Here is a 22,822-nt window from a genome sequence, read left to right as displayed (position 1 = left end):
TACTGAAGTTGGACTAGCTGGTATATAATGATGTGCTGCGCGGTGGCTAGGCACAGAGCTATGGTTAGCATAATACAGTGGCTTGCAAAAGTATTTGGCCCCCTTGAACTTTTCCACATTTTGTCACATTACAGCCACAAACATGAATTAATTTTATTGAAATTCCACATGAAAGACCAACACAAAGTGGTGTACACGTGAGAAGTGGAACGAAAATCATACATGATTCCAAACATTTTTTACAAATAAATAACTGCAAAGTGGGGTGTGCGTAATTATTCAGTCCCCTGAGTAAATACTTTGTAGAACCACCTTTTGCTGCAATTACAGCTGACCACATCAATATCCCACAAGTTTAATTTACTTGATGTTATACTCTGATTAAAAAGGGCTTTTTGAACAGTATATGAATTACAGTGCTGCAGGTTAATTTGAGTGTGTCATTGTGCAATGAGACAAATCACTTCCTGTCTGCTCTCATTTCAGGGATTGTTCTTGCTGACATTATTGAGAAATACTTTGTATCGCCGACCCTGTTTCGAGTCATCAGACTGGCAAGGATAGGACGTGTACTCCGACTTATACGTGCAGCCAAAGGAATAAGGACTTTACTGTTTGCCTTAATGATGTCCATGCCAGCACTGTTCAACATTGGTCTCCTACTTTTCCTTGTCATGTTCATCTATGCAATCTTTGGCATGGCAAAATTTGCCTATGTGAAGAAACAAGATGGAATCGATGATATGTTTAACTTCGAGACCTTTGGGAATAGTATGATCTGCCTTTTCCAGATCAGCACCTCGGCAGGCTGGGACAACCTGCTCAGCCCTATAATGTCCAGCCCCCCAGATGAGTGTGACCTCAACTTCATCAACACAGGCACCAACACCCGAGGAAACTGCGGCAACCCCTCGGTGGGCATAGCTTTCTTTGTCAGTTACATTATCATTTCTTTCCTCATTGTGGTAAATATGTATATAGCTATCATTCTGGAGAACTTCAGTGTTGCCACAGAGGAGAGCACAGAGCCCCTGAGCGAGGATGACTTTGAAATGTTTTACGAGGTTTGGGAGAAGTTTGACTCAGAGGCCACGCAGTTCATTGAGTTCTCCATGCTGTCGAACTTTGCTGACACTCTGTCGGAACCGTTGCGTATCCCAAAGCCCAACAAAATCCACCTGATCTCCATGGACCTCCCTATGGTCAGTGGGGACAGAATCCACTGCCTGGATATTTTGTTTGCCTTCACAAAGCGCGTACTGGGAGAGTCGGGGGAAATGGATGCCCTGAAACAGCAAATGGAGGAGAAGTTCATGATGACCAACCCGTCCAAAGTTTCCCACGAGCCCATCACCTCCACACTGCGGCGCAAACTCGAGGAGGTGTCTGCGATCGTCATCCAGAGGTGTTACAGGAGGCATCTTGTGCGCCGGCAGATGAAGCAGGCGTCCTACCTCTACAGACAGATAAACTACGAGACAGTTGTGGATGTGGAGAATGCTCCAGAAACGGAGGGTCTGATAGCCACCATGATCCAGCATTATGGGCCTGTGGGGGCTGCAGAGACAGCAGACGACACTGTAACATCCTCCCCACCATCTTATGATAGTGTGACCAGGGCAGCCTCTCTGAGCCTCTCTGAGGTGACCCGATCAGTATCCAGAGACTCTGAACTCAGGGAGCCTGGGGAAAACTATGAGGAAACTTTTCTTTGAGAGTCAGTTGAACGGAGGGTGATTGTATTGTTTTTGTCTGTTTTGTTTACAGCAGAGAATATGCATTGAAATTACTCACGGTCTAAGAGAAAAAAAAAGCGTTTATATTTTAACAGATATGGAGGGAATATGCAGTGTTTTTAGGTAACTCGGCCTCTATTTTCTTAATGGAAGATGTCAGTTATGCCACAACGTTCAAAAGAGTACCATGGACAGCTCTGAAGTTAAACGTCATCTTAAAAATATCACAATATGGCATCAGACATAATCACGCACTCTTTTTTAATATCGACCTAGACCTATCAAGACAAAGCCACAACATTAAAACCAGCTCCCTTGTATCGTATTGGTCCTCACTGTGCAGCAAATACAACTCTGAGTCATTGAAGTAAGGAAACCAGAAGACTTGCAAAGGTCATTTGTGATATCTGGCACCAAGTTGTTAGAAGCAGATTAATCAGATTTAGAATAAGGTCTTCCGTTGAATGGATTTGTTTATCCACCACTTTATAAGACAACTAAACACTGCACTTGCTGCAACCAGTTGGCAAACATTTGAGTCAAGTCCCCATAGCAAAGAGATTGCTCACAGATGAGTTGCGCTCACACAAAAGTCGGGTGTGACTGATGCCGACATTGCTGCAGTCTGTCTGCCTTTATAAATAATTTATTTGCAAACCTTCGACAATCTGTCTGAAAGTGAGTGCAGTCCGTCTGAATTAAACCACAATTTTTTGGAGACAGGTTGCTGCCCACCAGGCAAACTGTGCAGTCACAATCTTTCACCCTCTGGGCAAGCAACTGGCCACCACAACTCCTTACAACCTGTCTTCAACAGCAAAAAAAATGAAATGCAATCACTGATTTTTCCTAATCACAAGGAGGTTGCCATCCTACTTTTACTTTAGTGTGACTGAGCCATTACAGAATTAGAGAGTTAGATTAGAGAGTGTTTACTTGCAGATTAATAAAACTATCCAATGACAGATGCCAATGAAACAACATCATGACTTCAAGGAATTTACAACAGTAGTTTACACTAATAAATTTTTATTGCTAAAACCAGGAGTCCTCGTGAAGTAAAATTTGTGTCTGAAGCAACACATCCCTCCTCAAGGCCAAGAACTGTCACCTGCAGTGAAAAGCTTCTCTCTGATTACATGATAAATGGACAAGCAAAACCCCCGAGAGAACAGCAGACAAAAAAAGAAATTGGTTTCTCAAACTGAGAAATACAAGATATATGCAGCAAATTAAAAATTATTAAAGAAAGGTATTAAAGAATGCGCCTAAGTAACAAACTGACGATACAATCAAAAACAGATTTGGCTAAAAGTTTCATGAAGTTAAAAATATATATTTGTTGAATAAGTTATTTTCTACAAATACAAATTTGATAGAAATGTCCAAATGTTTTGATGGCAGTCAGTCTCGCCTGCAGGCTGAAGTTTCTAGTTTTAATTGACTGTGGCACTTTTAAAGTGCTAATTCAGGTTTTAATATGTTAATGCATACTACCGTATTACAGTTTTAACCAAAGCTTACAACTTTAGCAATTGCTCATCCAGAATGCAGGAAAAAACATAGCCAAGCCAAACCCATAAAATGACATTCATTTTACTACTTTTTGTCAACAAAATATCATTATTGATTAAATGAAGGTGATATATGCATTTTCAGATGACAGAAAACAAGCAGTATTTCATATTCATTATAAAAAAATATACTACAATGAAACCTTTTACAGCTATTTTGTCATGTATTGTCATGCACATTTAACTTGTGTGTCAGTTACTAAGAAGGGCTGTGTGTACTGATGATCCCTGAATCATGTGCCTGATATTGATTATTGTCCGCACACTCTGAATCTCTTTAGACCGTTTAATTTGATCTGACTGATGTGGGTTTGAAGAGCATGCATGCACTGAAAGCTCATTTTGTAATTAAGCGCGTAAACAGCTTCTAGGCTGTATGATGAGTGTAAAGCTAATTTTTACATATTTTTTGTGATATATTTATATTTAAAGACCGTTTCAGTGACTCTCATAGTGGCCATTATACGATATGTTAAAACTATAAAAATATAATATCTTCATTTTTATATAAAAGACTTTCCTTGAGGACCTGGTTGTCTGTAATGCACTTAGGTTAAACATTTTATCGATTGTTTTACTGAATGATAATAAAGCTCTTTTACAGACCTGTGGATTTTCACTGACCACACAGTGGACAGTTAAAGCTGCGCTCAGAACCGAGCAGCATCCCAGCATCTTCATTTTCACATGAGGAACCAGTTAACTGATTTGACCTCATTACAAGTCAGGGCGATATTAAATCTCTCTCTCGCTCAATCTCTCTCAGAGTCCATGTGTTTAAAAAAAAAGCCAAACAGATGTGCAGAAACCTTTGCATCACTGTGCTGTCCTTGTGAGTGTGCTCGTATTGCCCTTTGCAGCTTAAATTTGTTCATAATGCCAGCACAAAAGCAACATGACCACAAAAACCCCTCAACAACCAGCCTGAGTGATCTTAATCATTTCCACTTGTTGTTATTTTTTTAGTTTATTTTAGTTTTTTCATTCTGACACAGACTCATGTGTCAGTGATGTGATGTGATCACACAGTGATGGGAGATTTATAACACATGCGAAAAATTTAGCAATACTTTGAAGAGCCACAAAAACTAACTACAAAACCAGTTTTACAGTGTTCATACCTCGAGACGTCAGTGTGTTTTTCTACTTAATATGTTTTAGATATTAGTGTCAAATTCATTGTTTAAACACGCCAACATTTTCAGTTTGCTAAAAAAAAAAAAAATCAAGGGTGCCAATTTGGATTTAGCTCCAAAGAGATTTCCTCTCTCTCGTTGTCGGGTGGTCAAATCCAACTCTGACCAGCTGGGATGGAGGGATAATCTGTGTGTAAAAAAAAAGAAAAAAAGGTGGGGGGTGGTTCACTTGTTTTAATTACACACTCGCAGACACACAAACACACACACAGTCTTCCTCTCTCTCTTCCTGTCTTTCGCACTCTTACACACTTGCGTGCACACATGCATTAACCTGTCCACCATACACACGCTATACTCTTCGACCGTGGTAACAGACAGATGCTCGCTTTAAATTGAATTTGGGTTTTTATGCGTGAAGGGCCGGAAAAAAATGTGGCATGACTGGATGTGACTTGGTAATTGATCTGATTTTTTTTAAGCGTTGGGACATGTGGCGGAGATTAAAGCTTCATCACGGAGAGAAACTAAAATATTTTTTAAAAGATTAAAAAGGCACTATGTGTAATTACAAAATGCACAGCCACAGTAAGAATAAATAATTAAAAAAGAAGCGACGACAACGTAATGCTTTAGAAACACTGACTGCATATGATGTGAACACCTAATACAAGGGACATATGATGAATATGGCACCAGTATATTCATACATACATATATATAACAATAAATTTTAAAAAGGTCATGACTCATGTTGTGTCTCATCATCATCATCGTCAGTCTTTAAGGTCAATCTTGGTTCTCCACTCTTGGAGTACAAACATTTACACTTCAGCTGTTTTTAATGAATCTCTGACTTCTTGGTTTTGTGGTTTTTATGGCCTGTCTCTGCCAAAAAAAAGAAAAGAAAAGAAAAATGAAAAAAGCGATAAAAATTGAAAGAAAAACATTAAAAATAAAACGTTATGTTGGAAAAATTGATACACTGTGAGCAAAAAATTGAGAAGAATATGAGCTTAAAGCTTTTTAAAGTTATGTGAAAAGTTATGTCACTTCAAAAGATCTTAAATAGGTGGTCGACACTTTTGTCCTGGCATGGACCTTCTAAAGTCTGAAGTTTCTAAAGTTTTGCAGTGGTTAACTACATCCAATCCAAATCCCCCCCCCCCTCCAAAATGGGACAGTGCAGTAAAATGTAAGTAAAACAGAATACATTGATTTCCAAATCTTATAAGCCCATATTTTATTCACAGTAGAGCACAGAAAATATGAATGTTTACATAAGAAAATACACCATTTTAAGAAAAAAAAAAGGTTATTTGGAAGTGAAAGGCTCAACAAAAGTCTGGACAGGACCATGTTTAGTACTGTGTAACATCCACTCTTTTAACAACAGTCTGTAAAGATCTGAGACCTGAAGAGAGCAACTGCTGGGCTTGTGGGAGAGAAACGTTTCCCACTCTTGTCCTCAGTTTTGTCATAGCATTTGTTTCATGATGCTCCAAATGTTGTTCATTTGTGTAAAGAACCGGACTCTTCTACTACAAAGCTATGCTGTTATAATAGATGCAGTATCCAGTTTAGCATCATCTTGCTGAAATATGCAAGGCCTTCAATGAAGAAGATGTGGTCTGCGTGGTTGCTCTAAAACCCGTATACACCTTTCAGCATTGACGGTGCATTTCCAGATGCGCAAGCTGCCTAATCACATCTACACCATCAGAGATGGAGGCGTTTGAACTGAGTATAAGCTGGATGGCCCCTCTCCTCTTTAGTCTGAAGGACCAAAAAGAATTAAAATCTCTGATTTTTCTGACCACTTTGGCAAATTTCATTTTAAATGACACACAATCAGATTTGTATCATGTGTCATTTGTAAACACAGTGTTTTACAGACCGGTGAACCTCTGCCCATCTTTATATGTGAGATGCTCTTTTTATACCCAATCATGTTACTGACATGCTGCCAACTGCAGATGTATTTGTAATACTAATTATTTTCCCAGCCTTTTTGTTGCCCCCATCCCATCGTTTTTAAAACTTGTTGCTGCCTTCAAATTGAAATTGAGCTAATATTTTTCATGAAACAGTTTAAATCTCTGTTCCAACTTCTCTGGAATTAAAATTGTTTATATAGTGCTTTTGGTATTTTCATGTTAAGCCTCAAATACTTTAAATATGGGTAATTTTCTTTTTAAATTACTTTCTTTCTAAAAGAAAATAGATCTAATTGTTCTATATGTGAAGTTGATTTTAAAGCCTTCTTTAATGATCCTACAGACTTTGGGTACCTTAAAAAACTAAACAAAATAAACTTTATGGACTCAATCAGTCAGGTTTTTTGATAAAGATCCTCTTACCTGAAATCTGTTCACAGTGAGTTAGATTTTCTTACTTGATGTCCACACTGCAACACGTGTATTTTAGTAGTTTATCACCCAGTTTTATTGATATTGGAATACAAAGTTATAGCTAGCTTGCATGTTGTTGTAACTTTTTAGTCCTGGACCGAGTGGCTGTGGGTGACAGCAAAGTAAAAACCAAGGCTGGCTTTACTGAAAGGACTGAGAGACACATAAAGAACACAAACAAACAAAAGAAAACAAAAACAAAAACAGAAAAGAGCGGAAATAGCCTTTTTAGGTACTGCGTCTGTCAGTCACCACATGTGCTGCAGGGTATTTACTTAGTCATGTTGGTTTATACTGCCCAGATGGCCTGATGAGGCACTATCTAATTACTTCTCCCATGGATCCTCTGCCTCTGATAAATACTTACTGAGCCATGACTGTTTCATATCCTTCACTGCCACCACCAGGGGGTTCATGCAACTACACATGAGTCTGAAGGATGAGCAGATTTAGTTTGGAAAGGAGACAAGGCCCATCAACATGCAGTATTAATGAAAAACTAGAGAACATGTGATAAAGGTTTGGTGATTTACTATGGCCTTCTGATCGCTTCTGCTTATCTTCTCGTCCTCCTCTTTATAATTTTTTTTTGTTCATCCAAATGTTACGATATTAATCATTTTCATACTACTGTCATTTAGGCTATAAACTACCACTAAAGACGTATAACAGAGAGGGTTTTTTTCATTTACATTTACAGCTTGAATAAACTGGCAGAGACGTCTCTGACTGCGTGTAATTGCTGTTATTGAGCTGTTTGCAGCAGACAGTAGAGGGCGGTAGAGCTGTCAACCCAACATATGCACCACGAAGAAGAGTCCGGAAGTTACTCTGCTGTGTTTGTCCGCCTACTGGAAACGGTGAGGTGTGTTGAAGCGAGTGCTTGTTGTCAGCGTTACCCCAGCGGGAAGATTATTTTATGAGGGAGCCTTCCTCAGTGTCCGCTGAACAGCTGTAGCGCTTCAGGATAACAACATGGGTAAAGGTTAATTTTCTTTATCGGTTGTCTTTGTTTGTCTTGATGTCGTTAGCTTTTCCGCTAACGTTAACTTCCTCTCTTTGACTCATTTTCGACAGCTTGTGAAAAAAAAAAGTCGAAGAAATTATACTGCACTTTGAAAAATATTCAGTAAATTTCCTGCCGATAAATCACAGACGATGAAAGTTTTTTGGTTTGTTTTTGCTCGGCAGTGCCCCTTCAGTCTTATTTTGTTCACATGAAAGATAACACATAAGAGAGATCCTAATTACACAGAAAGGTAGTAGTGTCATACACAGATAAGAAATTAAAGGGTGGACCAATCCTAAGCACACATTCATATCACACATCAATAAGATAACACAAGCTAGAAGCTCGAGGTGGGACTTACCGGACACCCCACAATACAGTATTACCGATACTTAATTTACAAAACAATATTATTGTGATTTTTGACATTTTTGCAATATGCTGGGTATTGCAATGACATATATTGTCACTTATCATCTTTTTTTCAACTGCCAATTATGTTCTTAAAGTTAAACTTTGTCATTATTTGTTTTGTCCAATGAGAAAAATTTATTTCACTTCATTTTTTTTATGACAATAAGATTGTCAAGTGTACCAATACTGTCACTAAAACCTGAAACAATTCCATGCAATTAAGTTTCTGATAATACAGCTATTAACTGTGATAAATTGTGGGGAAATCACAGCTGTTGCTTACTGTATAGACGGAAATTTACATTTAAGTGTTTCCTTTGCGATCAGCACATTTGGGACTGAGCTTGCTCTAAATTAGGAGGTAGCTTTCTTAAGCTAGACGTGTCCAATATTGGATGTTTTTTTTAATGGTTGAGCCGATTTCATGTAAGTTTGCTCAGCTAATATCTCAGGATAGTGGTGCATAAGATTAGCTCACATGTTCATAGTACTCTCAGCGTATGTACTGGCACGCAAAAATATTGTGATACTTTGGTGTTTTCATTTTTTTTCTCCCCACAACTAATGGAAGCCTATTAAAATCTTTGTCACGTGTGGCTTCATTGACTTCTACCTGACACCATATTTTCTTCTTTTAAGAAGAACAAACAACCTAAAGAAAACTGAGTTTTTATGTACCGACACCTGTGTTTTTATGAATAGTTTTCTCATTCCAACTGTTCAAAGTGTGAAGAATATTGATGCTGTAGGAGTCTCTACAGATTCATTGAAAGGATCAATGTACTGTTCTAGCACGTACAGAGGGGCCCTTGCCTCCATCATCGCTGAGGCTCTTGGTTCCACCACTGCGGGTGATGTCGGCTGTGATGTGGAAGGTGGTTCATCTGAAAATCGTCAAGCAATATGGGAAAGTGGAGGAATTTGTGTCCTTGGTATCTGAAGCCATTCCCGACATCTTAACAAGCCATCAGGTGACACTGCTCACTGTGGGGTTGAGGGCAAAGGTAAGGAAACATACTGCGGATTCAGTCTCCACATGTATTAGTCACATTTCTATCATGTTAAAATTTCTTAGGTATTTGCATATTTGTCTGACTGTGGAATTTCTCATTTTACAAACTTGTAAGGATTATGTTGGCTCGTGCAGTTGTTAATCTAACAACAAAATAAAAGCATTGCATTGATCACAAACTGGTGGCACAGTGGTTAGCACTGTTGCCTCACAGCAAGAAGGTCCTGAGTTCAATTCCACCATCAGGCCGGGGTCTTTCTGTGTGGAGTTTGCATGTTCTCCCCGTGTTTGCGTGGGTTCCCTCCGGGTACTCCGGCTTCCTCCCACCGTCCAAAGACATGCAGCTTGTGGGGATAGGTTAATTGGCTAATCCAAATTGCCACTAGGTGAATGTTTGTCTGTCCCTATGTGTTAGCCCCGCGACAGACTGGCGACCTGTCCAGGGTGTACCCCTCCTTTCGCCCTATGACAGCTGGGATAGGCTCCAGCACCCCCCGCGACCCTGAAAAGGATAAGCGGAAGCGAATGGTTGGATGGATGATCACAAACTCCAAAACTTTACTTTGTCTTGAAGATGATATGAGTAACAAATATACATAATACTTTTTCTTAAATCTTTAGTGTCACATTTGTAGATACAGAGGTGTTACGACCCGTCTAGGGCCAGGCAGTAACATGAGTGAGGCACTCGCTCAAGACCAAGACCCAAGCAGCCAGAGGAAACAAATCCGTTCGTTATAATGTGATTTATTTACAAAGTGGAAAAAAAGGAACAACAAAACGGGAGTGTCAACACTTCAGGGTGAGCCAAGGCCAAAATAATAAACAAAAACAAATCTACACAAATCCCACACCCCTGACCTTCCTAAAACAAAGTCCAAAAATAAAGACAGAGTCTGAGCTCCTTAACTAATTCAAAACAGGAGAAAACGGGTGATCAAAAGAAACGGCAGCTCACCCCTACCCACTCCACTTCCACAACTTTTAAGCCGCACTGCAGCCAGCAGCTGCCACAGGTACACTGCTGGGTCATGAAACGCGAGGACCTCTCCCGCCATAACACTCCAGCCTTCTTTTAATGGGCGGGTCCTCCAGCTGGAACCAGTCACGTCGGGGCAGTGTATCCACACACCAATCGGAGCAGGGCTCTGGCACAGCTGAATTAACATAAAAAGATACATCACCTGCACAAAACAAACACATGAACATGCAAGTTCGTAACAAGAGGTAGTTAAAGGCAAGTCTTTCTGTAAGTAGAACAGAAAGAGGCAGCAGGTAGATTTCACTGTTTACATTTGATCTTTCACTGTTTGTCTGTCCTTAACGTCTCTTCCAGATGATATTGCAAATGTTAAACTCTGAGGATCTCGGAGGCATTAAAACACACTTGGGTTGCCTGCTGCAAACTCGCTCACGACAGGTGTGTAGTGCTTAACGTTCCTGGATGTTGGTTATTGGCTGATTCAGAAGCTCTGCTTGACTTTAACTGTTTATTTAACTCTGCAGGTCTATCCAGAAGGTAACCCTCTTGAAGCCAACATTGTCACATTTGTTCAGAGACTCCTGGACGACTCAGAAGGGAGAGAACACTTCCTCAAAGTGTGTCTCTGCTTTTGTCTTACAGTTAGTCTAAATATAAATAGGTGAGGGTGTTTAATAATAACTTTTCGCCTGATAGAATGTGTTTCCTGTGGCGTATGGGCCCGACTTTGACACAGCACTGGAAAAGCTTCTCTGTGACTTCTTCTCCAAACTGGAAGAGCTGCTGCCAGTACCAGACTTTAAACAGGTAGAGGTCCACAGTCTTTACCTGTAAGAAATGACTATTTTTAGGGCGTTTTCACAGATTAGCAGTCTAAGGCCTGTGCATTAAAATCATATTATTTATCTGATAAAGGCTGCTTTGTGGATCAGTGATACACCAGCTGAGGTAGAGGAGTACATGCACTGTGTAACTGAAGCTGATGACATCAAAGTATTGCTCAGAACCAGGCCTCGCAATAGTGAAATGGCCAAGATAGATTCAAGTGGTGAGTCTGTCTGCCTTTCTTTTCTCATTCACATCCCCCCGCAACCATAGTCAAACTAATGATGCTTAAGCCGGGGGTCTTTCCTGTTTAAAAGGGTTCTTCCTCCTCAGCATCTCCAAGTGCTTGCACACAGAGAGTGATCTGATCATTAGGATTCTCTTCACTCTGTAGGCTCTTTACCTGACAGTCTGTAATGGGTTCATAATGTGTGCTACATACAGTATAAGATGCCTTGAAATGACTGCTGTTGCTGAACTGAGGCTCTATAAATAAAATTTAAGTGTATATGTGCACTTAATCAGAGTTATGTATTTGTCAGATGCAGTATTTCTATTGTAGGTCCTGTGATTGACATTGGGAGCTGTGTTTTGGATTTCTATAGCCAAATACCTTCAGTTAATTGAAAAAGATAAAAATGCATTGGTATTGGATGCAGTTATTTTTATTGACCCTTTTCTTTTTGAATTCTTAATTCCTCTTTCAAACAGTGCCATCTCCCTCAGAGCAGCGGCTTTTTTCCTCGTTGTCGCTCCCCGTCTCCCTGATAGACAACAGCGCCAAAGATGTGGAATCAAATGCACCAACTTTCGAAAACCAAAGAGTGTCTGAAGCAGCTGCCTTTCAAGAGCCCAGAGATGGTGACATGTGGGATACAAGATGGCCACATGAGGAAGAGTCTCACAGCGCAGAACAAGAGGCGGGAGGAAAAGACACCGACAGCATTCCTGACACACATGTTGTGGAGGAGTGTGGTGACCAAGCTACAACAACTCGCCAAGCTCCCTCTTCATCTGCTGAGAGTCATGTGGTATCCAGCTCTGTGATCGGCCCTCTCAGACAGAGAGTTGCACAGAAATGCACTCAGTGTGGGAAGTGCTTCATTTACAAGTATGAACTCCTGGAGCATCAGCGGCTGCACACCGGAGAAAACCCTTACAAGTGCTCTCAGTGTGGGAAAGCTTTTCGGCGGAGCTCTGATCTATCAAGTCACAGGCGGACACAGTGCAGAAAAGCAGCGTACATTTGCATCAAATGCGGGAAAAGCTTTCAGTCTATGCAGGAAAAATGTAGACACCAGTGTGTTCATAGCATCCACAAGTTTGACTGTCCTTACTGTGGGAAAAGTTTTAAGAAAATGTACCTGCTGGCTAAGCACAAGCTGACTCACAACCAGAACCGCATTTTCACATGCAGACAGTGCGGGGAGGTATACCCGGGTATAAGCGAGCTAAGATCACATCAAAAGATCCATCCTCCTCAGCTGTCCAATCAGTGCCAGCAGTGCGGGAAGTTTTTCAGCTCGGCTGCGTGTTTGACTGCTCACCAGCTGCGCCACACACAGCAGAGGACACAGATTTGCACACGCTGCGGCAAAGCCTTCAAGAGCAAGCATGATCTGAACCTTCACATGCGCAGTCATACAGGCGAGAGGCCCTTTCAGTGCACCTACTGCGAGAAGCGTTTCTCCGTGTCAGGAAACTTGAACGTACACGTAAGGATTCACACAGGAGAGAAACCGTACCTGTGCTCCGACTGTGGCAAGGCTTTCATTTCTGCCGGAGAGCTGCAGATACACAGGCGCACCCACACGGGGGAAAAGCCATACAAGTGCTCGGTGTGCGGGAGAGGATTCACCAGGGCGAGCAAAGTGACGCTCCACATGCGTGTTCACACTGGGGAACGCCCCTACGAGTGCTCTGAATGCGGGAAAGGCTTTTCACGTGGCAGCGAACTGAAAAAACACACAATGAACCATGCAGGAGTCCGGCCCTACGCCTGTCAGCTGTGTGCAAAAACGTACACGTGCCTCAGTCACCTGAAAAGACACTTAAAATCTCACAGTGTAGTCCAGTCTCAGACCCTCTGATTCTACTGACTATCAAATGGTCTTTTGCCATTGATGAGGTCTTTGTGCAGTGACACTGTACACACTGTTGCTGACTTCATGCACTGCATCATAGGATTTGGACTTTGTTTTCTTCTTTTCTTTTAGAGACTCCTTCCTTATCCTCCATTTAAAATGTCACTCTCAAGTGCAGCTTCTGGTCCTGACATACAGATGTTTTGTTTGTTGTGTTGTTTTTGTTTTATTTGTTTTCTGATATCCTAAAATGTGATTTTGAAGTCATCCAAGAAAACGGTGTCCTTCTGCGTTTATTAGTGCCTGTATTATTATTATTATTTTTCCTTCTATGAGGTAACACTGACTGGAGTAGTATTATTTACCAGTGACACTGTTCAATATTGTAAACACAGAATAAACTAGATAATTGCCACCTATTTGTCCTATTTGTTGCTCTACAACAGCCTGATATCCACTTATGAGGACCTTATACTGTCACTGTTCTATTTAACCCTTGTATGGTGTTCGGGTCTGTGAGACCCGTTTTCAGTTTTTCTCAAAAGAAAAATTAAACAATTAATTATTTTTTCAACCTGAAATTCATTGGCTTTGGCTTATTTTCTGTGAAGAACATAAATCCGAACTAATTTTCAATGACCTCATACTGTACCTCCCCCCACGCATTTACATTACATACAAGGTGTTCGGGTCCACTGGACCCAGGCCTAATAAAAGTGTTGAAAGTGCAGGTCCTGTGTTCCCACACTCTGTCTTCCTCCTCTCTGGTGCTGCTGATAGTGTTTTCTTCCCCTCCTGCTCCCGCACAAAGTTGCAACATTGTTGAAAATTCAACTATCAACACCGTCTGCTCTTACATTCCTGCACATTTTACCCTCTTTCTTGAGGGATCCAAATTTTATTTTCTCATACCCTGTCCCTCCTGCAAATTAGGGGCATAATACTATAAATAAGAATTTGCCAGTGTGGTTCTTTATCACAACTGATCAAGATGGCAAAAGATTATCTGCTGCGAGGGCCATCCAATTGATTTTGGAAGAGAGAGGGGCTTCGGAGGATGATGTTGACAAAGAGGGTTCAGAATATTTCACATTTCTGAAAATTCAGAGTTTGACAGTGACTTTGAAGAAGAGGATGAGGTTGAGCACCATTTAGTAACCAAACAAAGACGAGTACCCCATCTGCTGCCAGCTCCAGGACCAGAACAAGCCCACCAGACAGCAAGTGAAGAAATATGGATGTCAATAACTGGTGAAATTGAATGGTCTTCTTGCCCAAGAAATGAGCCACCCTACAGAGCTGTTACTGTGATAAGCCAGGGCCAACACGGCTGACAGGTACTCATGTGCAGGACATCAAGTCTTCATTTGAGCTTTTCATCCCAGATTCCATCCAGAAAATTATTCTGGATTGCAGTAATCTAGAAGGACGTGTGTTTTTGGAGAGAGGTGGAAGGAGATGGACCAAATTGATCTGCAGGCCTACTTTGGGGTTCTTATCCTTGCAGGAGTTTTGAGGTCCAAAGGGGAATCCACAGAATCCTGTGGGATGCAGAAACCGGCAAGAACCTTTCCATGCATCAATGTCTCTGGAAAACTTCCACAAAATTTCCAGGATTATCCGTTTTGATAACCAAGATGACAGACCAGCTCGACGGCAGAGAGACAAGCTAGCTGCCATCAGGACAGTGTGGGATAAGTGTGTGCGCCACCTCCCCCTGTTTTTTACCCTGGGCCTAATGTCACCATTGATGAACAGCTGATCCCATTTAGTTGTGAAACATATTGCTTCACGTGTAAATGTGTTGTCTTTCCACTCACTCCACTTGATTATAACTGATCTATTTTTTATAACATTTTATAAAAAAAATAAAAAAAAGAGACACATATTAATTCATAAATGTGATCTAACAAAGGTAAAGGGAAAAAATTAACCATGTTTACTGTTCATATGGCTTGTAATTGGGATGAAGTAAACATCTGTTGAGTAATTTAACATAAAATTGTTTGATAGTGTTAATTTGGAAAGCCAAAACTCTAGCGGGTCCACCAGACCCATGAACACTGGCTGAGTAACAAAAATATGAACACCACACAAGGGTTAAATTTAAAAAGAACATCTTCATATGTGGATCTTATTTTCCTCTGAAACAAAAATAAGGTAAAACAAACAAACTGCTAATTCTTTGTTTTTACATTCATCAGCCCAAATGGCAAAGAGAAATTAAAAATGCATGTAATGAAAGAGTTTGGGTCTTAGGAGGTTAAACATCCTGCTGTGGGTTTGTTTAATGTGTTTCTGTGTTTAAAATAATAAAGTCACACCGTCGAAACAAATGAAAAATTACGTTTAGTTGAAAGTAAAAAGTTTCTAACTCTTATTCCAAAGCTGAAATGGCAGTAGTTTTTTTATTACTTTGTTTACTGTATTTTTTTATTTTTTTAGTTGTTGATTCTTTTTTTTACACTTTACGTTGTAACGTCTGTTCCGAACTTAAAATATGAGCATAACAACAGTGTACGAACTGTGTAATAAAATACAGTTGAGCCAGGTCTTTACGCTACCCTTTATTATTTAGATTTTTCGGAGGCGTGGTGCGTTTACAAAAGTAAATGGGACTCGTTGTGTACGGGCTGCCCCGTAAAACAAAACGAACCTCCCTGATGAACCTACTGGCCCAGCGCTCCTCGCGATATGAACAGCGTGCTTCAGGAAGAAGTTGGCGCCTGAAGCCGTATATTCGGTTAGCTACTACACTAGCCGATATTATGAACGAATTAGCTGTTCATGTTGCGTTTTCCTTCCATCGTTGCTAATGAATTCCACAATGAATGATATGGGTAAGTGTTACCTCGTGGAGAGCAACAACATGTTGTATTTTCGCTTGTTATGTGGTTAGCCGACTAGCCAAAGAGAAGGATTACTGGGAGCTGAGGAGGCCTCGACTAATCTCTGGAACAAGAATTGTTTTGCTCCCCGTTAAGCCGGGTTTTGCCCTGTAGCCAGCAAGTTAGCTGATGCTCTAGATATGGAAGAAACAGTGGGGATTGTCCGCGTTTCCAAACATTTTATTTGCATGAAAAGGCTTGCTTCAGTGTATCAAATGCGGTTAAAAAATCGGTCTATTAACAGGCATTTATAACGCGATTCCTTTTAAATAAAGTAACTAGCGTTAAGCTACCACTAGCTGTTTACCCATCTAACCTGCTCATGCCTCCGTAATAAACTCACATCGTCTCTTTGTCTTTGTGGTTAATTTAGTGTAAAACAACTGAATTTTATCCTATTTATGCACACAAACCTGGTGCTTTAGGCTAAGGACGGGCTGTAGTCTTGTGTTTCTGCAGCTCATGGATGGACAGTAGCGATGGTGAACAGACGGTGCTGACAAGTGGTTTTATTGTACAAAAAACAGTATCTCCCACTCATTTACCTTCTTCCTATTGACATATTTAAGGCACGGTCAATTATTTACATTAATAACATTTAATCTAGCCTTTGAAACAACGAAGGGGATCTCTGTTCTGCCTCAAAGTTAAATATTCTCATGTAAACTCGGGTCCACAGAGGGGTACCAGGTTCTTAATTAACCTGACTGACAGCCTGTTTGACCCAGTCTGTTTTCTCTCCAAAGAATTCAGTGTTCCCCTGTCCTCGCTGGCTCTCCTGGTCCCACCACTCCGCCTTATGTCTGCTGTGATGTGGGAAGTGGTGCGCCAGCGGAACATAAAGCACTATGGGAAACTGGAGGAGTTTGTGTCCATGGTAACAGATGCAGTTCCTGAACTGATGAGTAAGAGGGAAGGGAGGCTGCTCTCACTGGGTCTGAGAGCAAGGGTAAGTGAAATGTCTGGATCGCATGACGTGTGTAAAAGGAGCTATTCAAATGAGACGAGGACGCGAGGCACGTGTTAATATTATAAACTACGCTTCTTCTAGACAACTCTTGAACTGCTGCGTTCTGAACACCCTGAAGATCTCAAGGCGGTTCAGAGCCACCTTAACCGAATCCAATCTTCCTGCATCGAGGAGGTGGGTGAGCCTGTTAGCGTATTTTAATTTGGAATATATAAATGGCTAATTTGTAAAAATCAAAAAATGATGAAAACATAACTGTTTTCAGGATTGTTCAAACAAATTGATTTTTTAAAGAAGTAATTCAACAGTAATAATGAAAATAATTATTAGCTGTTGACCTATGACCTGTCCTGTGGTTATCTAGACCAATGATCCTGTAATTGAAGCACCAGAGGCAAACTTTATGAAGTTGGTGCAAGGCCTCATTGAAGACACGGATGGCAGAGAACACTTTCTCAAGGTAAAGTTGGGACTGACAATGTTTGAATCACATTTAAAAATGTGATTATAATAACATGTGTAAAAGGACGAGGTTGTATGTTGACAGTACAGATCTTTTTTTTTTTCTTTTTTCCCATGTGGCAGAATGTGTTTCCTGTGGAGTACGGCCCTGACTTTGATACGGCGCTCGAGACCCTAGTTTGTGAGTTTTTCACAAGACTCGAGGAGCTGCTGCCAATACCAGATTTCAAACAGGTACAGAGAGGATCTTTTTAAGATGATAAAATAAAGGAGCGCTTTTAAATGTGCTTTTTTTGTGCCTGTGTCTCACAGACTGCATCCTGGATTAGTGCTGCCCCTTCAGTCCTAGAGGAGTATATGCAGTGCGTGTCCAACGGAGAGGACCTTAAATTTCTTCTCCAGAGTAAACAGTGCCACGGGAAATTAGCAAAGAGCAGCATTGGTATGCATATACTAGTCAGTGCATCTTCTTTTAGTTCAAGATGTGGGACTATATTAATATTTGTTTCCTGTTTCTTTTCATGCAGCTCCATTTCAGTCAGATGATCTTCTGATCCCCTCGCTGTCTCTCCCTCCATCTCTGGAAGTAGCCATCGCTTCCCACCCGAGTGCTTGTGATGATGAAAATAATGACGTCCCTCAGATTGTCATGTTTGACGAAGAGCTGTCCACAAACCCTTCCACCTCAGCTGACTTTCCCGAATCTCCAAAAAGGGCCGATGTTACTTCGTCTCCGCGCAGGAGACAGCAGTCAGGAATCCATAAATGCCCCGAGTGTGACAAGTGCTTCAAGCATCACTCTGTCCTCATTGAACATCAGAGAGTCCACAGCGGGCTGCAGCCCTACAACTGCTCTGAGTGCGGGAGGGCTTTCCGAACAGCCACTCTGCTTGCTGGACACAGGCTGCGGAAATGCAAAAATGCGGCATATCTTTGCATCAAATGCGGGAACAGTTTTCCAACGTCACTGGAGAAATTCAGACATCACTGCCCGAAACGAGGACGTAACTACGACTGCGGGCAGTGTGGAAAGAGTTTTCCAAAGTCCAGCAGCCTGAAGGAACATCTGCTAACTCATGTTCAAAGCCGCCTTTTCAAGTGTAGCCACTGCGGGATTGGTTTTTCAGGAATAGGTGACCTGAAGTACCATCAGCAAGTTGATCATGAGAAGCCTTATCAGTGTAAGCAATGTGGAAAGAGCTTCATCTCCTCAAAGAGTCTGGACAAACACCAACAAAGGCATGAAGAGGTTGGTGAAATGGACACCCTCAAGTTAATGAGTGGAGATAAACACAGGAAAAGTGGCTCGAGTCATCGGACATCAGTGTCTCTTTCCTCCAGGAAGAGGTCCGTCAAAGCAGTCTACCAGCGAGGAAGAGTCACCCATAACTGTCCGCTGTGTGGCAGGAGCTTCAAATATCGCTTTGAGTTTCTTGAACACCAGAGATTCCACACAGCTGTGAAGCCTTACAAATGCTCTCAGTGTGGAAAAGCCTTCCGCACCGAGGCTCACCTGTCAGGGCACAGGAAGAGGAAGTGTAAAAACGCCGCCCACATTTGCACCAAGTGTGGGTGCCAGTTCAGGTCCATGCACGAGCGCGTCAGACACCAGTGTGTCCAGTTGCTGACGAAATATGAATGCTCTCATTGTGGGAAGACCTTCAAGATGGCTCATCTGTTGAGGAACCATCAGATGAGTGAACATCAGCTCCCCTACAGCCCCAACCATCGCTTCAGGTGTAGATACTGTAACGAGACCTTTCCTGGGATCAGCGAGCTCAAGTACCATCAGAGGGTCGACCACGAGAAACCGTATCAGTGTCAGGAATGCGGCAAATGTTTCCTCTCCGAAAAATGCCTGGCCAATCACGAGCTCCGCCACAACGACGACAGACCGGAGAGCTGCCTGGTGTGCGGCCGCGGCTTCAGAAACCGCTATGATTTGAAGCAACACATGCGCACTCACACGGGAGAGCGGCCCTACCAGTGCACTCACTGCTCGCAGTGCTTCTCCACGGCCGGAGGACTGAGGAGTCACACCAGGGTTCACACGGGCGAGAAACCGCACGTTTGCCCAGACTGCGGGAAGGCTTTCTCCCAGATGGGGGCGATGCGCACGCACAGGCTCACTCACACGGGAGAGAGGCCGTTCAAGTGCACGGTCTGTGGCAAAGGTTTCACAATGGCGCACAAAGTCACAGTTCACATGCGCGTGCACACGGGGGAGCGGCCGTACGTGTGCTCCCAGTGTGGGAAGGCCTTCTCAGACGGAAGCGTGTTGAAGCAGCACATGCTGAACCACTCGGGGGTGCGACCGTATCACTGCCAGATCTGCCCCAAGACTTACACCTGTCTGAACCACCTGAGGAGGCACCTGAAAAGCCACTCAAACATGAGCTGAAGCAGGCATGAAGGAAAACTGACATTATCTAAGAAACTTTCAATGGACCAACTAAACCAAGCAATACGGGAAAGATGCCGATTGGCTGTTGTAGAAAGTGAGGCGAGGAGATTCGGCTCCTGTTCTTCATCCATTAGTTCGAGATTGTTCCAACCAGCACAAACAAATTCTTCCCTCTTTTCCCATCTGGCTTTGGTTGTTTTGTTTTGTTTTTTCTTCTGTGCATCAGTTTCTCATGCGTGAATGCAATGAGATGTTAGTTGGAACTTACTTTTTCCAGACCTCCCTAATAGTTACAGAGATAAATATTTGTCTGAACTTCTGATTATTGATCCTGATTCTTAGTGTCGGTTGTGACAGTTGTTAGACCCAGCTCTCGATCACCACACTTGTGAAAATGATGAGGTTACCGTGATTAACTGACCGGGGCAGACTGCAGCTCTGATGATGATAAGATTCAACGCTGTCTCCTAAACATCACAATCCCCCCTGCAGCTAAGCTGACAGTTAAGTTGGATGACAAAGCATAGATATAAAGGGTTCAGCAGAGATTTGTTGCTACGTTGCACATTTGAGAGCACAGGGGCATACATCCCTCTTCTGGGCCTGAGCCACAAGACTTTAAGCCAGGAAATTTGACTCACATGTTGGCCCTTTGTATTTGTTAACTTAGTTTCATGATTTTTTTTTAAAACCATGGTTAGTGTCAGACCCAAAACGGCTTGGTTCAGTTTCAAAATAAGCAGCGCGGTTTGGGTTTAAATTGGCCTTTTTTTACAATTGTAATCACACAGAAGCTTCTCCTCTCTTTCCTAAGTCATGAGTAACCACAATGTCTAATATATATATTGGTTGTCTAATAAGAAGCAGTCAAAAGGAATGCCAGAGACCGAAAGGGCAAATGTGATTATTTGAGATTGCAGTTTGTCATGCGAGGGGTGTAATTTTCAGAAGGCAAGGCTCATTTGTTTAGTAAATGTTTGCAGTAAAAGCTAGAGTAAATACTGAACAGAGCTGCAGCAGAGTCGGGTCCTGTGTGGATTGTCAGTGCTTTCTTGGCTAATGTTAAGAGTCAGCTAAGAATGTGCCATGTGAAGTGTCACCTCAGGTGCTGCCAGAGCATTTAAGCATTATATCTGGTCTACACAAACACCAGCTCTGCTTCACATGGATCAGGGGAGACGGATAAAAGGAGTTCAGAGAATATTTTGTCACTGAGATGATTGGGGTGGGGGGGCATGTGCTGTATGTCTGAAGTGGATGAAGATATAGTTTGGGAAAAGGAGGTAAAAGTTGCAGAGGTGGAAAAAATGTTCTCTGTAAATATGCTGGATGACAAATAAGTGTGAGTTTGTAAAAGTTAAAAAGCCCATTTTCTTTTTGTTGTTTTGTTTTTTTCACCTTTTGTATTCTCTCTGTGGTTTGAAAGGTTTGTGAATTTCAGATTAAATTCCCTTCGTTACTCCTTATCTCTGTTAAGTTTTTTTTCTTTCTCAGAAAAACAAAAGGTGTCTGTATTAGACTTCAGTTTCACTAGATGGCAGTAGGTGACTATTAAGCAGTTTGCCATGCACTGATGCGTGTTAGTTAACCAGCAGAGCTGATATAATGACTGTCTATCATCAAATTATTTATTTGTCAGGAAAACAAATACAGCTTTGCAGCTGTGGCCCATGTCCCCTTTATCTGCTTTCTTTGGCACAGCTTGGAAGTTTGATTAAAGCACAGTTTCTTCTCGTTTCCTCATTTCCTCACTGGGGTCCCGCCATTTCTGAAGTGTTTAAAGGCGGCATAAAAAGCATCACCACATTTTTATCTAGCTTTTAAATTCAATTCTCTACTTTGCGTCCAGCTAAAAAACAGCTGGATTCGGACCACTTTGTTCCCAGTTTTGTGTTTTAACTTGAAATTCAGGCAAACATGATGTGTCATTATGTAAGAGACGCATTACCATTAATTTCTTCCATCTGTGCTGAGTTTTATGGGATTTTTTTTCCTTTGGGGAAAAAAAGAAGCTCTGTTTGTCTTTTTTCAACTTCAGGTTTTTTTCTTACTCCCCATCCCAGTTACATCTCATCCATGCTCACTCGTCCATAGCAACCTTTGAGTTTTACTCTCTCTCAAAACAAACCCATTTCTCTGCCATTCACAGGGAGGTGCAACCACCAAAGTTGGCTGTCGTAATGATTTAAATGTTGCAAGATGTTAGCATCTTCTAGCTGGAGGTGCGTTGGCTGCCTTCCTTCTAGCTTACTAAGAAATCCTACTGATTTCCTGTGAACATTGGTCTTCTCTGGAAGCACCCCGAGCCTCTCGTCTCCTGTTTCTTCACATGTATAGCTTAAGCTTTTGCTTCTAGTGAATGAAACAGATTCCAGTCCAACTTGTCAGATTCATAAATTCCAGGGGGTTGTGTAACTCACAAAAACAAAGCTTAAAGCAGAGCTCTGTTTGTGCATTCCTGTGAGTTTTACTATGGAATAATGTATTCCTGATGAAGGCACGTATTGTGAAATGCATGCATCACGCTTCATGCTGAGCACCACATCTGCCAAAAATCCTACAGATTTACAATGAGAGCCTGCTAATAAATACAGATCATAACCAGATGTGTCCCCCCCTCTCTCTTCCTAGTCCCTCCTCCTCTCCCTTCTTTGCTCTCCTTCTCTCCCTAACTCGGTGATCTCAGTGGAAAATCTGAGTCCAGGCCAGACCTTCGATGCCTTCACACACAGACACACACACATGTCGGCAGCAACTGTGCAGCATCCACCTCCCCCCCCCCCATCAACACCCTGCCAAATGAACACCCCCTCTTTCCAAAGTAGCTTCCAAGGTCAGCCCTCAACCAGCGCTAGATGGCGCTGCTTCCAAAGGGTCAATAGAGACACCATCCCACCGCAGCGCGCTCCCACGCC

The 22,822-nt window shown here is 41.9% G+C and overlaps 3 protein-coding genes across 5 annotated transcripts in view; all 3 read left to right on the top strand.

The window, feature by feature from the left end:
• The window catches only part of LOC147308920 (sodium channel protein type 2 subunit alpha-like), a 47,599-nt gene extending 43,684 nt beyond the window's left edge, over positions 1-3,915 (top strand). For both annotated transcript variants that reach the window (XM_086272315.1, XM_086272316.1), the window contains one exon: positions 487-3,915. In XM_086272315.1, coding sequence (XP_086128441.1) covers positions 487-1,715 — 1,229 coding nt within the window. In that variant the 3' untranslated portion in view covers positions 1,716-3,915. The remainder of the gene's footprint in view (positions 1-486) is intronic.
• Positions 3,916-7,684: 3,769 nt separating this feature from the next.
• LOC147308919 (uncharacterized) lies at positions 7,685-13,891 on the top strand. Of its 2 annotated transcripts, none has more exons than XM_086272674.1 (7): positions 7,685-7,836; positions 9,073-9,284; positions 10,629-10,712; positions 10,799-10,891; positions 10,971-11,081; positions 11,190-11,322; positions 11,811-13,889. In XM_086272674.1, exons 1-7 carry the CDS (start codon positions 7,833-7,835, stop codon positions 13,187-13,189), a joined length of 2,016 nt encoding a protein of 671 aa, XP_086128800.1. In that variant the 5' UTR covers positions 7,685-7,832; the 3' UTR covers positions 13,190-13,889. The 2 variants fall into 2 exon arrangements, with proteins under 2 accessions (XP_086128800.1, XP_086128798.1); XM_086272672.1 differs by having other exon boundaries at positions 7,691-7,842; positions 11,811-13,891.
• Positions 13,892-15,628: 1,737 nt separating this feature from the next.
• LOC147308918 (uncharacterized) lies at positions 15,629-21,373 on the top strand. The gene is made up of 7 exons (XM_086272417.1): positions 15,629-16,023; positions 16,818-17,020; positions 17,123-17,215; positions 17,406-17,501; positions 17,627-17,737; positions 17,816-17,945; positions 18,031-21,373. Exons 1-7 carry the CDS (start codon positions 15,999-16,001, stop codon positions 19,902-19,904), a joined length of 2,532 nt encoding a protein of 843 aa, XP_086128543.1. The 5' UTR covers positions 15,629-15,998; the 3' UTR covers positions 19,905-21,373.
• The last annotated feature ends 1,449 nt before the right edge of the window (positions 21,374-22,822 follow it).

This window comes from Aulonocara sp. 'chitande type north' Nkhata Bay, linkage group LG18 (assembly GCF_057382095.1).
Source record: "Aulonocara sp. 'chitande type north' Nkhata Bay isolate Kocher_YH1m ecotype deep benthic linkage group LG18, A_spYH_male_GT1.1, whole genome shotgun sequence".
Taxonomy (NCBI): domain Eukaryota; kingdom Metazoa; phylum Chordata; class Actinopteri; order Cichliformes; family Cichlidae; genus Aulonocara; species Aulonocara sp. 'chitande type north' Nkhata Bay.
The sequence above is the reverse complement of the archived record's forward strand: the minus strand, read 5'-3'. Positions and strand labels throughout refer to the sequence as shown.

Coding starts and splice junctions, on each gene's coding strand:
- LOC147308918 (XM_086272417.1), top strand. CDS start 15,999: ATGAATTCCACAATGAATGATATGG. Junction 16,024..16,817: donor TTCCACAATGAATGATATGG/GTAAGTGTTACC, acceptor TTCTCTCCAAAG/AATTCAGTGTTCCCCTGTCC. Junction 17,502..17,626: donor GCAGAGAACACTTTCTCAAG/GTAAAGTTGGGA, acceptor CCCATGTGGCAG/AATGTGTTTCCTGTGGAGTA.
- LOC147308919 (XM_086272672.1), top strand. Junction 10,892..10,970: donor GGAGAGAACACTTCCTCAAA/GTGTGTCTCTGC, acceptor TTCGCCTGATAG/AATGTGTTTCCTGTGGCGTA. Junction 11,323..11,810: donor GGCCAAGATAGATTCAAGTG/GTGAGTCTGTCT, acceptor TCTTTCAAACAG/TGCCATCTCCCTCAGAGCAG.